The sequence below is a fragment of the Dendropsophus ebraccatus genome, chromosome 4, assembly GCF_027789765.1.
Source record: "Dendropsophus ebraccatus isolate aDenEbr1 chromosome 4, aDenEbr1.pat, whole genome shotgun sequence".
Lineage (NCBI taxonomy): Eukaryota > Metazoa > Chordata > Amphibia > Anura > Hylidae > Dendropsophus > Dendropsophus ebraccatus.
In genome coordinates this window covers 134,922,044-134,937,942 of record NC_091457.1, presented here as the reverse complement: position 1 = coordinate 134,937,942, position 15,899 = coordinate 134,922,044, and the positions used below count along the sequence as shown (strand labels likewise).

The 15,899-nt window shown below is 46.8% G+C and overlaps 1 protein-coding gene across 1 annotated transcript in view; it reads right to left on the bottom strand.

Moving 5' to 3' along the window:
* The window catches only part of SYN2 (synapsin II), a 215,388-nt gene extending 203,313 nt beyond the window's left edge, over positions 1-12,075 (bottom strand). Inside the window, exon 1 of the mRNA XM_069967083.1 lies at positions 11,529-12,075. Coding sequence (XP_069823184.1) covers positions 11,529-11,812 — 284 coding nt within the window. The 5' untranslated portion in view covers positions 11,813-12,075. The remainder of the gene's footprint in view (positions 1-11,528) is intronic.
* Between the last annotated feature and the right edge of the window lie 3,824 nt (positions 12,076-15,899).

The following is a 15,899-nucleotide window of genomic DNA, read 5'->3' as shown; positions in this document are numbered from 1 at the left end:
TTAAAGCGAATCACTACCTTTTTTTACCTTAATTAATCAGTGCTAGGCCAGTGATGCCGTGCTTTTTTTTTTTTTAAACGCCACTAGGTTCCCACACTCGGCGCCGGTGTTTCAGGGTATATTCACACAGGACTGAAATGCAGCAGAGTTGTGGATTCAGAATTCCCCATTGAAGTTAATTAGGAAAATGTATTTCAATCCCAATAGCAACATACTCTTAGGGTACAAACCCACTTGACATATTTGCTGCGTGAATCAGTCCTAAAAATAAGCAGGCAAAACGCAGGTTGGCTTTATACAATTGTTCTGTGTTAAAATACGCAGTTGCGTATTTTTGAAGCGTGAAGCTTGTTGTTAGCAAAGCATCAGTTGTTAACAACCTGTGCGAAAAACGCATGTAGCTTCACGCTTCAAAAATACGCAATTGCGTATTTTAACGCAGAACAATTGTATAAAGCCAACCTGCGTTTTGCCTGCCTATTTTTAAGACTGATTCACGCAGCAAATACGTCAAGTGGGTTTGTACCCTTAAACCCACACACCGTATACACAGCGTATTTACTGCTGCGATACGCAGCAAATACGCAGCAAATACGCAGCAGATTAGATCTAAATAACTGAACACACCATCAAATCTAAACCATCAAATCTGCTGAGTATTTGTTGCGTATCTGCTGCGTATACGGTGTGTGGGTTTGTACCCTAAAGGTGTTATCCAGGATTATAAAAACATGGCTACTTTCATCAAAAAACAGCGCCACTCTTGTCATCAGTTTGGGTGTGGTACTGCAGCTCAGTTTCATTTTAGGGGTTTTCCAATTTAAACTTACTTGTCCCTTATCCAAATGATGGGGATAAGTATGAGATCGCTCTATGGAGCCGCCGGAAATAGACGAGTGCTGTACTCGAATCAATGGAGCTGCAGGTCATGCAATAACCCGCATTTCTATGCATAACAGGGGTGGTTCTGTTTTTAGTGTCAAACAGATAAATTCTATTGAAAAGCAAAAGAATGCAAAATACAGCAAAGTGGCCTAAACAGGGCCGGTATAGATAGACAGAATATAAATTATCAGAGCGCAGTCTGGTATGTAAAATAGGAATATATCAAAACTAACATGTACAATATAAAAGGTGGTGTCAAGAGGTAATATAATAAGACAAATCTGCTATATGTGCAGATGGGTGGTTCTGTTTTTAGATGAAAACTGAAATTTTTTTTCTACTCCTGGACAACCCCTTTAAGGATTTTTATATAAAAAGACATAGTCAGATGTGGCAGTTTTTTGTGGATTTCTCATATTTGCAGCAGGCCTTTTATCTTATGAATTTGAAGCAATTTATTTTTTTTCAGACTATGAAAAATCGGTTGCCAAATCATGAGGAAAAAATATGAAACTGTTAATGCCACATTTAAAAAGGTATCATATATAAACCCCTGCCCAAAAAAAATCATAAACTCCATCCCTTGATACCTATATATATTTTTATATGTAAAATCCTATACCCTAAGTGTACAGCGCACATGTGATGAGAAGAGCAGCGCTCCAAGGCTATGTCCTTATGTTGTGACCTTCACCTCCAGGAAAGACGTAAACTCAGTAAATCAAACAACACATGACACTTAGACCTACAGGCCGCCTGTGTAATCCATCCAGACAGAGATGCTTTCCAGCGATGCTACCGTCAGGCTCGTACAGAAGGGTTCCTCCTTATAACATCAAAACGCCTTCTTAGGGCAAATGGTCGGGTTGCCCTTATGGTGCGCGTTCAGTATGAAGACTATATTGCTAAAACAAATGCACTCGAACAATAGGTACCAGCATTTCACAGCTGAATATTCAGGCTACATTGACAAAGTAAAATAAATGACCTCTACAACAAGAGGCACCCACACTACAATGGCCGTCAGCAGAGATGCAGCCACTCACATACACAACAGTATCCATCATAGACGAGTCCATGGGATCAATATGTAATATGCGGGAAGTCCAGGTGGGGTGGACGGTAAGCCACCGGCACAGATCAATGTATATAATCAGTACAGAGGCTCAGGAACTGAATGCAGGATGAGAATATACCAATAGAGAAGCCCCTTAGTTCAGAACATGGTTTGAAGGGTCACATGACACTGCACCATTGTTAGGAAGACTCATTGTACGGCGCCACTTTACACATTTAACAAAGAATTTCCCCTTAAATGTGAAATTGTCATTATAATTTAGTAATAATAGAATTAACATAATGCATAGAGAATGAAGCTGTTCATATATTATGTATGCATCTCTTCCCCAGCTTTATGGAGCGCATTATTGTTATAACACAATGCCATCAATGACTGCCATTGGCTAACCCTGGAGATGGAGACTGGTCACGTGTCATGGTTATTCTGCACCGTCACGTCTTCAGGATCTTACAGCTGTGACACGTACATTATAGCGGAGGTGTCTGTGGCATGGTAGTAGTGCGGCCTGGCTGTCCATAGTACAACAGCTACATGTGGGAGAAGTATTACTGCGGACTAAGAGAAGGGCTGTGATCGATTAGAGCGCTGTATCAGACATTGAAGCATCAACCACTATAAGATATATGAGTGCAGAATTTTAAGCCTTAATATTAAAGTGATGGTTACCCAACTGATTCACCACAATATTGAAGGGGTTATGCCAAGATTAAAAACACCCTGTATTCACAGCATAGGGGATAACTAGTGAGTGAATGGAGGGGGTCCAACTGACGTGACCCCACTGGTTACCAGAAAGGAGATCACTCATACAACGAATAAATGGAGCGGCACCACACGTGCATGACTGCTGCTCCATTCTTCCTATATAGAACGTCCAAACACTACTGAACTTGACAATGTGTGGAAGTCCCGTATACATTAAATGAAACGGGGGTCAAACATATACTGCTACTCCTTCCTGCTACCTTCCATTCTTGTGGTGGGACCTCCACCCATTATCTAGTTGTTTCCCATTCTGTGGATAGGGGATAACGTCAGATTACCCTTAGGCTCTGCTCACACACTGTATAACAATGGGCGTTGCTTAGCAACGGACATCGTTATATAGGCCGAGACCCGCAGGAACATTTATTTCCATACGGCCCATTCGGGGCGTGTCTGGAAATCAATTAAGCATTCCCATACACAACACGGATGAGCAGACTGCATCTGTGTGTGCACGGCTATGTTCACACAACATTTTTTCCTCTCCGTTTTCGAATAGAAAAAAACATGTCCGTCTAGTCGCTGTTTGGCCGCCCTGAAGACTGTTGGTACATTACTCTAGTTTAGATTGACTGATTGGCCTTTGGATGTGTCTTTAATTGACAAGTCCATTGAATTTAATAGTAAAAACGGTGAAAGGACAGTGGAAAAACTCTAAAAAACTCTAAAAAATAACTTCCACTGTTTGCAAAAGACGTCCGAAAATAATTGCCATAATCATTTTTTTGACATCCGCACAGACAACGTCCATCATTACATTGACTTTATTGCACTGCATTGAAATCTATTAATTGCGGCAAAAACAGGCGTCTTTTCTATTATTTTTTTTTCAAGTTGTGTGAACATAGCCCATGGAGGATTAGTAACGGCCGCTGTTCGTGGAATTGACATGATCATTCTTTTGCACAGCTTTACCGAACAACGCCCGTTATCGGTGCAACGTGTACATGGAATTCCGCCCATGCTCAAAAGAACGGTCGCTGTTTTCCTTAAAAATCTGTGTCCATTCTTTTAAAAAATAGTATGTTGTGTGAGCATGGCCTAAATTTGAGAACATATCCTAAATGTGGTGTCCACTAGAACAGAAGTTATTATATATAACAAACATTGACAAAGCAGCCTACCCAGTGATATCATGAGATCACGGGGCCCCTTTAGCAGGACGACCCCTCTAATCACCCGTCTCTTAAATCTGCAGGGAGATGGCGGTGACAAAATTCACAACTTGTCACAGCAGAAATCCCACAACTAGGAGTCAAGGAAAGATGGAAAAACACCATATTGTTGATGCCCAGGTTGTAAATGGACAGAATATAATCTTATACAATAGAAATGCTATCATCACAAAAGAATATTAATACCTTGTACATTTTGTTTACAGCATTTATAGTTTTCTTAATTTTACTGGAAAATGTCCTTCTGCGGTCTCCTTTCCTGGATACAACACGTCTGCTTTCTGACTGGTTATCTATCAGTAGTGGATATGTGATCTGCACGAGACGTGGAGGCATCACTCATAGACACCTACAAGTCATTACATGCAGCACCAGGCTCCATGTTACCAGGGAGGTGACAGAAACGTACCAGCTAGTCACATATCTGCCGCTGCTCTCTTCACTCCATAGAAAAGGCTTTATTGTGCATTGTGGATGTGGATTTATGCATTTATTATACCTACGCTGTGAAATGTGGAGGAAAACCCTTAGAAATCAGTCACAAGGAGGGAAAGCCATGCTGTCTTTTTTCTGATATATGACAATATATCTGTGCGCCATTTTTTTTTTTATTTGGAATTTACCTCCGGTCTGGTTGGAAGTAACAAGCCAACCATAGAACAAACCTGAGCTCCATTCAGTCCTGCAGATTAATAAGACTGAACATCCCCAGAGAACATAACATGTCACCGTCGAGTCTTTATAATAGGAATATTATTACTATTTCTATACCAAGAGAGCGGTGGCAGCTTCAATGACAGATGCGGCTTATACACTGGATGTCCTATAAGCTAGTTCCATATTACAATAGACTCAGTTGTCCCTAGCAACCAATCAGATTCCACCTTTTATTCCTCACAGACTCCCTGGAAAATGAAAGGTGGAATCTGATTGGTTGCTAGGGGCAACTGAGCCAGTTTCACTTTACACCATGTTTGATAAATGTCCCCCAGTTATGGTAATATGTCCTCTATTCCATGATACTTAAAGAGGATGTACCACCCGGTACATCCTCTTTAACCAGAACCGACGGATCGATGGGCGCCGGCACGGGGAAGCTTCCCCGTGTCGGCGCCGATCGATCCGTGGGTTCAGGATCGTCCCCTGGCCACACAACATGTATACCGTACAGAACATTTTTTTGCAGCCCATAGAATGACCTAGCACATACATAAAAAAAAAAAAAAAACAGGCGTGTCAGCACATCCCCCAATGGAGGCCAAAAAGACGCTCTTATGACCTACTTACGATAATGGGGGCCTACAGATTGTTAGATGTATGCACTAGGAGCTCTCCAGTCTCCTACAGTAAATGTATTCACATAATGAGGCTAACAGGCATAACAGAGGCTTATCCCAGGGGTTATCCCAAATTGACAAGTTATCCCCTATCCACAAGATGAGGGTTAACCAGCTGATCAGTGAGGATACAACTACTGGGACCCCCACCCATCCAGAGAACAGCGGACAACTGTCTCCTAAATTAATGAACATGTACAGCCAGAGCTTCCTGTATTCTGTATGGGGGGCTTCCGAACATTGCTTAGTATTCCCAGAGGTGGGATCTCCACTGATGGGAACCAATTGAGCATCTTTAAAGGGTTTGTCCAGCATTAGAAAAACATGTCTTCCAGAGACAACACGACTCGTCTCCAGTTCATGTGTGGTTTGCAATTAAAGATGTAGTTCAGACATTTTTTTTCTTTTAGCGCCTTTTCAACTAGTGCCAAAGAGTGCTAGAGGTTTGTAATTTTTTTCTATTGAAAATTCCCAAGTCTTCCAGTACTTATCAGCTGCTGTATGTGTTGCAGGAAGTGGTATTATTTCCAGTCTGGAGAGCAGGAGGGGCTTTCTATAGAGATTTGATATTGCTCTGGACAGTTCTTGTTATGGACAGAGGTGGCAGCAGAGAGCACTGTGTCAGACTTCCTCCAGGACCTACAGCAGTTGATAAGTACTGGAAAACTTGAGATTTTTTTTTTATTGAAGTAAATCTGTGGCCATGTTTTTATAATTCTGGATAACCCTTTTAAGGAGTATTATCCTGGATATAAATGGTAAAATGTGCCATTAATGTCTCTGACAGATGCATGTCTGGCAGGTTAGATCCGCACCTATTACAGGAAAGCGAGCCCAAAGACCTGTCCAGCCTGCTTGAGGCAACCAGAGATGGTCCAAAGGCCATAAAATCAAACAGGTTTTACATCTCTATGATGTCTCCCATAGAGGTTAATGGATATTGTGCAAACAGCACAGCAAATTTCCATTGTTTAAATATTAGTAAAATAGTCACCTCACACAGGCCACAAAGGCCGCTCTTCATACAGGCAAAATCCACATTTATCAGACACTGTGGATACGCCATGAATATTGAAGTGGAAAAGACCCTTTATATGCCCTGGTGTAACCGAGGTCTGTACTGGGGACAATTTACCCTGTTCATGGCGACAGTACGTGGAGAGATGAGGAGAACATGGCTGCCCACTCCACACAATAACACATAATTGCAGCTCTAACATAAGCCTTGGCTGGCCCGATACACGGCTGAGGCCAACAATATCACAGGGCCAGTCAGCAAATGAGTGCTTGTATTAGATGAAGGGACATCACTGCTATATTCAGTACACACTGTGCCAGGAAAGGCTGGGAATCCATCTTTATTCCTGTTAACCCTACGCTCTCCTCCCCTCAGCTATAGTTATAAGGGTCCAGGACTCTGATCGCTATTTGTCAATTGTTCCATTTTATTTGGCAGCTCGCTGTTCAGGCCTGGGCAGCCCCCTGTCTCTATGATGTCTATATCCCATCATCAGGTTAGGTTCACACACAGTAAAATAAAAGTTAAATATGACCGAAATGAAAATGACGGGCTTTTTTTTACTACAATGGGTCTCCATGGGTGACAGAAGGCACAGTATAGCATCTGTCATGGCTCTCATTGTGTGAGCTTTTCCTGCCATATATATTCATCGAAGGCCACTAACATTACCTTGGGCAAATTGATAGGGGTTCGCACGCTGCAGTATTTGGGTCAGTGTTTCGCATCAGGAGTCACAGAATAGACAGGAATCTTTTTATAATTGTATCCTAGGTTCCTATGACCTGAATACTGTGTAAGTGAGGCCTTAGTCTCCATTAAGACAACCTGCAGTCCTAAGCAAAAAGAAATTATAATGATGTAATGTGACATCACAACGCCTGACGTGATCTGCAGTTCTGCTACATCTATCCTCGATACGTCTGTATTCATAATGTCATGAAGTATAATAGTAACTAATAACATAAGGAAAATTAGGTTTTAAATTTGGTCTTAGCGATGTTGAATGCGCGGGGTCGCCCCACCATGCATTCAACATCACTAAGACCGAAAATCAATGGAGACGAGACTGCTTATAGCTATGACCGTAGACAAGAGTGATGCGACACAGGCCATACTGTACTGGGTCTCCCCTCTATAGTTGTTCTCCCATACTGTTTACATCCTCCCTCAGCAGTAAGGCCCCCGTACTGTATACCTCCCTCCCCCCTCAGCATTAAGGCTCACATACTGTATACCCCATGTAGTTGATCCCCCATACTGTATACCACCCTCATACTGTATACATCCCTTCTCCGCAAGTAGTTCCCATACTGTATACCTCCCTCACCCTCTGTGGTCATTCCCCCATACTGTATACATCCCCCCAATACAGTATTCATCCCCCTCTGCAGTAAGGGTATGTGCACATGGAATTCTCACGGATAAGATGCCGCAGATTCTCTGCTTGTCCCACAGACACGTCAATTCTTTGGGCAGATGGCGGAATCCATGTGAGCATAGAATGGCTGCGCGGCGTGTCAAGCAGGAGTGCGTTGAGCGAGTGGCAGAATCTGCGGGATGTTATCTGTGTGGATTCCGTAATGTGTACAAACCCCAAGACCTGTCCGACCCATCTACCTCTGTGTGTAAATGACCAAAAGTGAGCCCTCAGTCCCTAGCGTGGAGTTGAATGGCTGCTGGGGTCGTCTCCTGGGGTCAGACAGCCAATCCAATCCTACCCAGATCTGAAGCTTATTTTGCTTTACTTTTTGACCTTTTCTCAACGGCTGCTCTGGATGCAAATCCGATGCCTTCTGCATACTAAAAGCATACCAGTCACTTTAAAGAAATGTTGACACATCTTAGAGACAGATCAGAAGTTTAGATCAGTTAGGGTCCGGGTGTCCTGCTCTCCACCAATCGCTAAAACATCTGGGAGAAACGCACAGCTGAGAGCTTCATTCCTCACTCTCGGAGTACACAGCTCCAGACAGTCCCATAGACTTACATTAGGAGTCAGGTTGGGCTCACACTTCGTCCACCCAGACCCCAAATGATTAAAACTTCTGACAAACCTCTATGACATGGCAAGAACTTTATAAAGCGACAATGCCCATTTACCCCTTTTCACACTGCGGTCATGGCTCCTGTCTATAATGGAAACCATATACAGTAAATCCTTTACACAACAAATATTATATAGTGGCCCCCTGACTTATAATGGGGTACACTGCATAGGAACAGGATTAGAATTCTGCAACTTGCTTTACAGGAACACAGCAGACAGCATACATGTCACATAACAATACTTAGCATTCAGTATGACAGTGATAGGAGGCGCTCTAGGGGGCGCTCTTTACGGGATACCATAAGCGCAGATTTGTTCAGGTATGAGGTGTCAGCTCTATGGCACCTACCCTTTATCATACACGCTGACCAGTCTGGGGGTCTTACACACAGACCCCCGACAGACCTTTCATTGACCTGTTAACGTATGTGATATATGGCTCCTGTCACATTTATGTAGAACAATGAACATTGTTGCTTGTTTTCTCTAACACAATGAGAAGCGTCCATGACCATGTCTATCATATAATTCCCAACCTGTTAGAGAACTACAACTCCCATCATGCTCTGACAGCCTGAGGCTTCTGCAACAGCTGGAGAGCCGCAGGTTGGGGGACGCTGATGTATACTAATGAATAATCCTATATGAATTCTACAGGGTAGGAAACCATTGCCCTGGGGTCTCTGGCAGCTGTTGTATGACTGTATAGCAGGGCTGTATATGGCGCTGTTATGTGCTCATTGTATGGCGGTATACAGGCACAATTAATCTTCATTTCTTCTATCATCTAACATATTTTGACAGGCAGCCTCCCTGGGCTTTGTGCATTTTACTAAATCTTTTAATATTCATGTCTCCACATGCAATACACCCCTGACTTTGCATAGTTGAATGGTACAGTCCATAGATATATCCTGTACAGTGTATACACAGGCTAACAGAATAGGTAAAAATAGGGGTGCTGGCATTACTGCCCCCCAGTGCACCATGTGATCATCTACTTGGCTATATAGTTATATTACAGAACACGTGCCGGGTCACTACACACCATACATCCACAGGTATACAATAAACATGGTGTCACTGATGTCATGTGACCCGCAGCAGGTCCTGATAGAAAGCTGGAGGTCATGTGACTATGGTCCTTGTAGTTCAAGTACATTAGAAAAAATTGCTAAGACAAAACCACAATTCCCAATAGAACATAATGCAACACGTGAGCGTTCATCTATGAAGTCCTATCATCTCCATGTATACCCCATGTATATGAATATGTGTGTCGGCAGTATATACACAAGCAAACAGGGATACATACAGTACATTATGCACCAGGTCACAATATATAAGGGCCCCCAAAACTCACATTATACAAGGGGCCCCATAACATGGGAAATACAACAAAGATATGAGCATATAATGGTGGACCGCAAATCTATGAGGAATATAACACAGTTTGCATATAATGTGCTGGCATTGGATAAGGGAGCCCATATAGGCTGCATACATGGGGCCCCAGTCTATATGGAACATACCAAGTAAGTATATAATGTACTCATTTACAAACATTGGATGAAGAGATATATTTCATATATTTGGAGGGGCCCCTATAAGAAGCACACAGGGGTCCCTAGTCTTCTGGCTATAAGGTACATATTACACACTGAACAAGAGGTACACTATATATATATATATATATATATATATATATATATATATATATACACACACACACACATATATATCACAAAGGGCACAGTATGAATTTTTGTAGGGCCCCAGCCTATGTATAGTGTGTATATCATACATAAGGAGACACACTCTATATACTTGTGGGGGCCCCCAGTCTATACAGAATACAATGGTTGGAATATACTATATATACTAAGGTAGAGTGTATTTAGTTTGGATACAATTTGTATACATTGAAGCAGGGTGTATACGCACAGGGGCTGCACCTAGGAAGAATACATTGTACATAATGGATAAAGATGTAAAATTCTGGGGTCCCTATAGGCAGCACACCCAGGGGCCCAAGCCTATGTAGAATAGAATGTATATATTAGATAGGGGGCACTTTCTGTATTGTGGGGTCCCTATAGGCTGAGTATACAGGGGCCCCAGCCTATGTATTATATTGGACATATTACAAAGGGGGCATATTCTGTATAATTCTGGGGGCCTTTATTGGCAGCACACACAGCGGTCCCAGCCTATGCAGAATATAATGTACATACTGGATACAGGTACATTTTGTATAATTGTAGAGGCCCCTATAGGCAGCACACACAGGTGCTCCTACCCAAGAAGAATATATTGGACATGTTAGACAGGGGACATATTCTTGATAATTGTGGGACCCCTATAGGCTGCATGCACAGGGGCCCAGCCTATGCAGAATAGAATGTACATACTGGATAAGGGGGTACATTTTATATACTTGTGGGGCCCCTATAGGCAGAATACATACGGGCCCCTGTCCATGCAGAATATAATGTACATACTGGTTAAGGGGGTACATTCTGTCTAATGGTGGGGCCCCTATATGCAGAATACACAGGAGACCCTGCCCATGCAAAATATATTGGACATATTATACAGGGGGCACATTCTGTATAATGGTGGGGCCCCTAAATGCAGCACACCCAGGGGCCCCTGTCCATGCAGAATATAATCTACATACTGGATAAGGGGGGTACATTCTGTATAATGGTGGGGCCCCTATATGCAGCACACCCAGGGGCCCCTGTCCATGCAGAATATAAAATACATACTGGATAAGGGGGGTACATTCTGTATAATGGTGGGGCCCCTATATGCAGCACACCCAGGGGCCCCTAAATGCAGAATATAATGTACATACTGGATAAGGGGGGTACATTCTGTATAATGGTGGGGCCCCTATATGCAGCACACCCAGGGGCCCCTGTCCATGCAGAATATAATCTACATACTGGATAAGGGGGGTACATTCTGTATAATGGTGGGGCCCCTATATGCAGCACACCCAGGGGCCCCTGTCCCTGCAGAATATAATGTACATACTGGTTAAGGGGGCACATTCTGTATAATGGTGGGGCCCCTATAGGCAGAATACATAGGGGCCCCTGTCCATGCAGAATATATTGTACATATTATACAGGGGGTACATTCTGTATAATGGTGGGGCCCCTACAGGCAGCACACCCAGGGGCCCCAGCATACAATGGCTGGTACTCACCAGTCGGTGTGGGGGTCGTCCACCACCAGCAGGATCCGCGCCCTCCTCCCGGGACCCCCGGTACTCTGCTCCCCCAGCCCGGCCGAGGCCGCCGTCTGTTTGACCGCATTGGTGATGGAGGAGAAGAAGCCCCCGGCCCCCTGCGCCCCGCTCTGCCGGCTCCGCTCCGGCCCGCTGGGTGGGGGCGGCTGCGGGGGCTCGGGGCGCTGCAGGTCGGTCATGTAGCCATTGGGCAGGTTGGCGATGAAGCTGCTGTCCGACAGCCGGCGCCGGAGGAAGTTCATGGCGGAGCCGGGAGAGGGGCTGAGCGGGGAAGGAGACGTGTAGGCAGGGGACCGCCGCTACCTCCTCACTGACCGCCGCTACCTCCTCACTGACTGCCGCTACCTCCTCACTGACTGCCGCTTCCCCGGGGCTGGGGGCTGTGGAGCCGGGAAGGAGGAGCCGTCGGGTCCGCAGTGATCGCCACCTGCCGCCCCCCGGAGGACGCTGAGTGCCCGCTGGATGTGCGGAGAGCAGAGGAGGCTGCTGGAGGAGGAGGAGGGGATGGGTGTGCGCTGAGGAGGATGAGGATGCTGAGGAGGAGGAGGAGGATGGATGAGGAGGATGGAGAGGTGTTTCCTCTCTATGGGGGGTACGGGACGTCTGCTCCACAGCACACCTAGTAACCGTCACATGACAGCCCCCCCCTCCGCTGACGGGGACCCCCAGGAAGCGACCGGCAGTAATGTAACAGGATAGGGCTGTGTTCACACTGCTGGCTGCGGCTTCCTTCAGGTTTTATGGGTAGATTAGCTCAGTGTTCAGAACTGTCATCCCATCCATCAGGCAGGTCATATGTGCACTGTGTCAGACCCTCTTAGATAAATGTATTTTTTACAGTGGACATAAAAAGAAGTCATACTCACCTGCCCCTTATCCTCCTCACTGTGCCCTCTCATGTGTTGTCCGCCCTGCCAATCATTAGCCCAGAGGGGTCACCACAGATGACTGGCAGAGCAGGGGATCAGAGCAGGTCAGAGGAGGCAGGACGGGGCGAGTGCGGGGGATCAGGGCAGATGAGTATACTATAGTATATATGTTTAAAGGCAGCCAGTCATGTCACCAGTGTAAACCTCCCCCAGTATCTTGTAGCTGAAGGGCAGAGCTCTGTAGTATTGCGTCTAGTAGCCTGCGGTCGGTTTAGGACATCTAGTAAGTAGGTGCCAGGGCCGTTTCTAGGTAATCTTCACTACAGGGCGAATCTTGACAAAGGCCAATTTGAGTGATGTCCGCGGTGGGGGGTGGGGGGGGTTGGTTGGGTTGTTGTTAGGAAGTAGTAGTATGCATGGCGTAGAGCAGTGTTATCCAGCATTATTTCAAAATGCAAAAAACATCATTTAGTGACTCACAGGTGACGTCTTCTTTGACCTGAGGCATAACTTTCTTTTTCCTCTCCATATGGCCCAGACCACCATGATGATTTGGATGCTTTCTTGCAGCTACAATTCTTCTCTTCTGAACCAGCCAGACAAACATCTTAGGCCAGTGGCGTAGCTACCGCGGTTGCGGTGGTCGCCGCCGCGATCGGGCCCCCCACGAAGGGGGGCCCCGCGAGGCCTCTTCCGATCAATCACTCTTGTGACCGCAAGCATTGTTTTGCTTGCGGTCACAAGAGTCCGGCTCCGTCTTCCCCCGGCTGCTGCGCAGCTGCCGGGGGTGTCGCGTCATATCTTTGGCAGCGCGCGCATCCCAGAGCTCCCTGCACGCCTTGGGCCCTGACTTCCGGTTCCGGCGTGCAGGGAGCTCTGGGATGCTCGCGCTGCTGGGGATAAGACGCGACAACCCCGGCAGCCGCGCAGTAGCCGGGGACAGACCAGGAGGAGTGAGGATTAACGTGGGAGCACGTTGTCAGGTGAGTTAAGTTTTGTTTTTTATCAGCCTGCAAGGTGGGGGGGAAAGAGGGGGGCATCTATGAGGGTGGGGGGGAAGAGGGGGGCATCTATGAGGGTGGGGGGAAAGGGGACCATCTATGAGGGTGGGGGGAAAGAGGGGGCCATCTATGAGGGTGGGGGGGAAAGAGGGACCATCTATAAGGGAGGGGGGGAAGGGGACCATCTATAAGGGAGGGGGGGAAGGGGACCATCTATAAGGGAGGGGGGAAGGGGACCATCTATAAGGGTAGGGGGGAAGAGGGGGGCATCTATGAGGGTGGGGGGAAGGAGGGGGGCATCTATGAGGGTGGGGGGAAGGAGGGGGGCATCTATGAGGGTGGGGGGAAAGAGGGGGGGCATCTATGAGGGTGGGGGGAAAGGGGACCATCTATGAGGGTGGGGGGAAAGAGGGGGGCATCTCTGAGGGTGGGGGGAAGGGACCATCTATGAGGGTGGGGGGGAAGAGGGAGGCATCTATGAGGGTGGGGGGAAGGAGGGGGCATCTATGAGGGTGGGGGGAAAGAGGGGGGGCATCTATGAGGGTGGGGGAAAAGAGGGGGGCATCTATGAGGGTGGGGGAAAGGGGACCATCTATGAGGGTGGGGGGGAAGAGAGGGGCATCTATGAGGGAGGGGGCATCTATGAGGGTGGGGGGAAAGAGGGGGGCATCTATGAGGGTGGGGGTAAAGGGGACCATCTATGAGGGTGGGGGGGAAGAGGGGGGCATCTATGAGGGTGGGGGGAAAAAGGAGCCATCTATGAGGGTGGGGGTGGGAAGAGGGGCCATCTATGAGGGTGGGGGGAAAGATGGGGCCATCTATGAGGGTGGGGGGAAAGGGGAGCATCTATAAGGGTGGGGGGAAAGAGGGGGCCATCTATGAGGGTGGGGGGGGAAAGAGGGACCATCTATAAGGGAGGGGGGGGGGGAGGGGACCATCTATAAGGGTGGGAAAGGGGGACCATCTATAAGGGAGGGGGGGGAAAGGGGACCATCTATAAGGGAGGGTGGGGGGAGAGGGGGCCATCTATAAGGGAGGGGGGGGGAGAGGGGGCCATCTATAAGGGAGGGTGGGGGGAGAGGGGGCCATCTATAAGGGAGGGTGGGGGGAGAGGGGGCCATCCATAAGGGAGGGTGAGGAGAGAGGGGGCCATCTATAAGGGAGGGAGTAGAGGGGGCCATCTATGAGGAGGCCATCTATAAGGGAGGGGGTGGAAGGGGCCATCTATATGGAGGGGGGAGAGGAGGCCATCTATAAGGGAGGGTGGGGGGAGAGGGGGCCATCTATAAGGGAGGGTGGGGGGAGAGGGGGCCATCCATAAGGGAGGGTGAGGAGAGAGGGGGCCATCTATAAGGGAGGGAGTAGAGGGGGCCATCTATGAGGAGGCCATCTATAAGGGAGGGGGTGGAAGGGGCCATATATATGGAGGGGGGAGAGGAGGCCATCTATAAGGGAGGGTGGGGGGAGAGGGGGCCATCTATAAGAAGGGCAACATGGGGGGAGAGGGGCCATCTATTTGGGGGGGGAACATAGGGGGAGAGGGAATACACAGAGGGGGGCATATATTGTTAGGGGGTCACATAGAGTCAGGGCTACCCACTAAATGAGGGTGTAGAGGGGCCAATACAGATGTGCAGTGTGTATAGAGATGAGGATGGTGCCAGAGTGAGGAGACTAATATGTCTGTCTGGCAGATTCTGTGGATTCGTGGCTCGGAGAAATTCTCATAACGGCCCAGGACGGATGGAGAAGATGAAAAGGAAAGAACTCCGATCAGAAAAGACGTCTCCTGTGAGTCACCTGATATAACTGCACTGTAATGTATATGGTGTATAGAACCTGTGTAGAGCTGGGGCCACCTCTATATGACTGGATGAGGTGATTTAGTATACTGGATTTGGTCAGTAACAATATGGTGGTGATGGTAGTGGTTGTGGTGTGGCAGTAATGTTTCCTTCCTATATACTGGTATTACTGGTAATATTGGTCTCAGTATACAGGATTTGGTCGGTAACAGTATGGCGGTAATATGTACGGTGATCAGGGGCGTAGCTAATGACTCCTGGGCCCTGGTGCGAAAGGTCAACTTGGGCCCCCCCCCCCCTATTGGTGTGTATATATATATATATATATATATATATATATATATATATATACACCGAGACAGATATTACCAATAACACCAGCATATAAGAAAGATAGGAAGAGAAATATTATCACCATACATATTACCGTCATATTGTTACTGACCAAATCCTGTATACTAAGACCAATAAAACACAGTACCAGATAACAAGTAACAAATAATTCCACCACATACTGACTAACACCAACGCTGCTACTAACACCACCACATACTGACTAACACCACCTCTGCTACTGACTATTACCACCACCTACTAACACCACCGCTGCTACTGAATAACATCCACTGTACACATATCACCGCATCCAGTCAT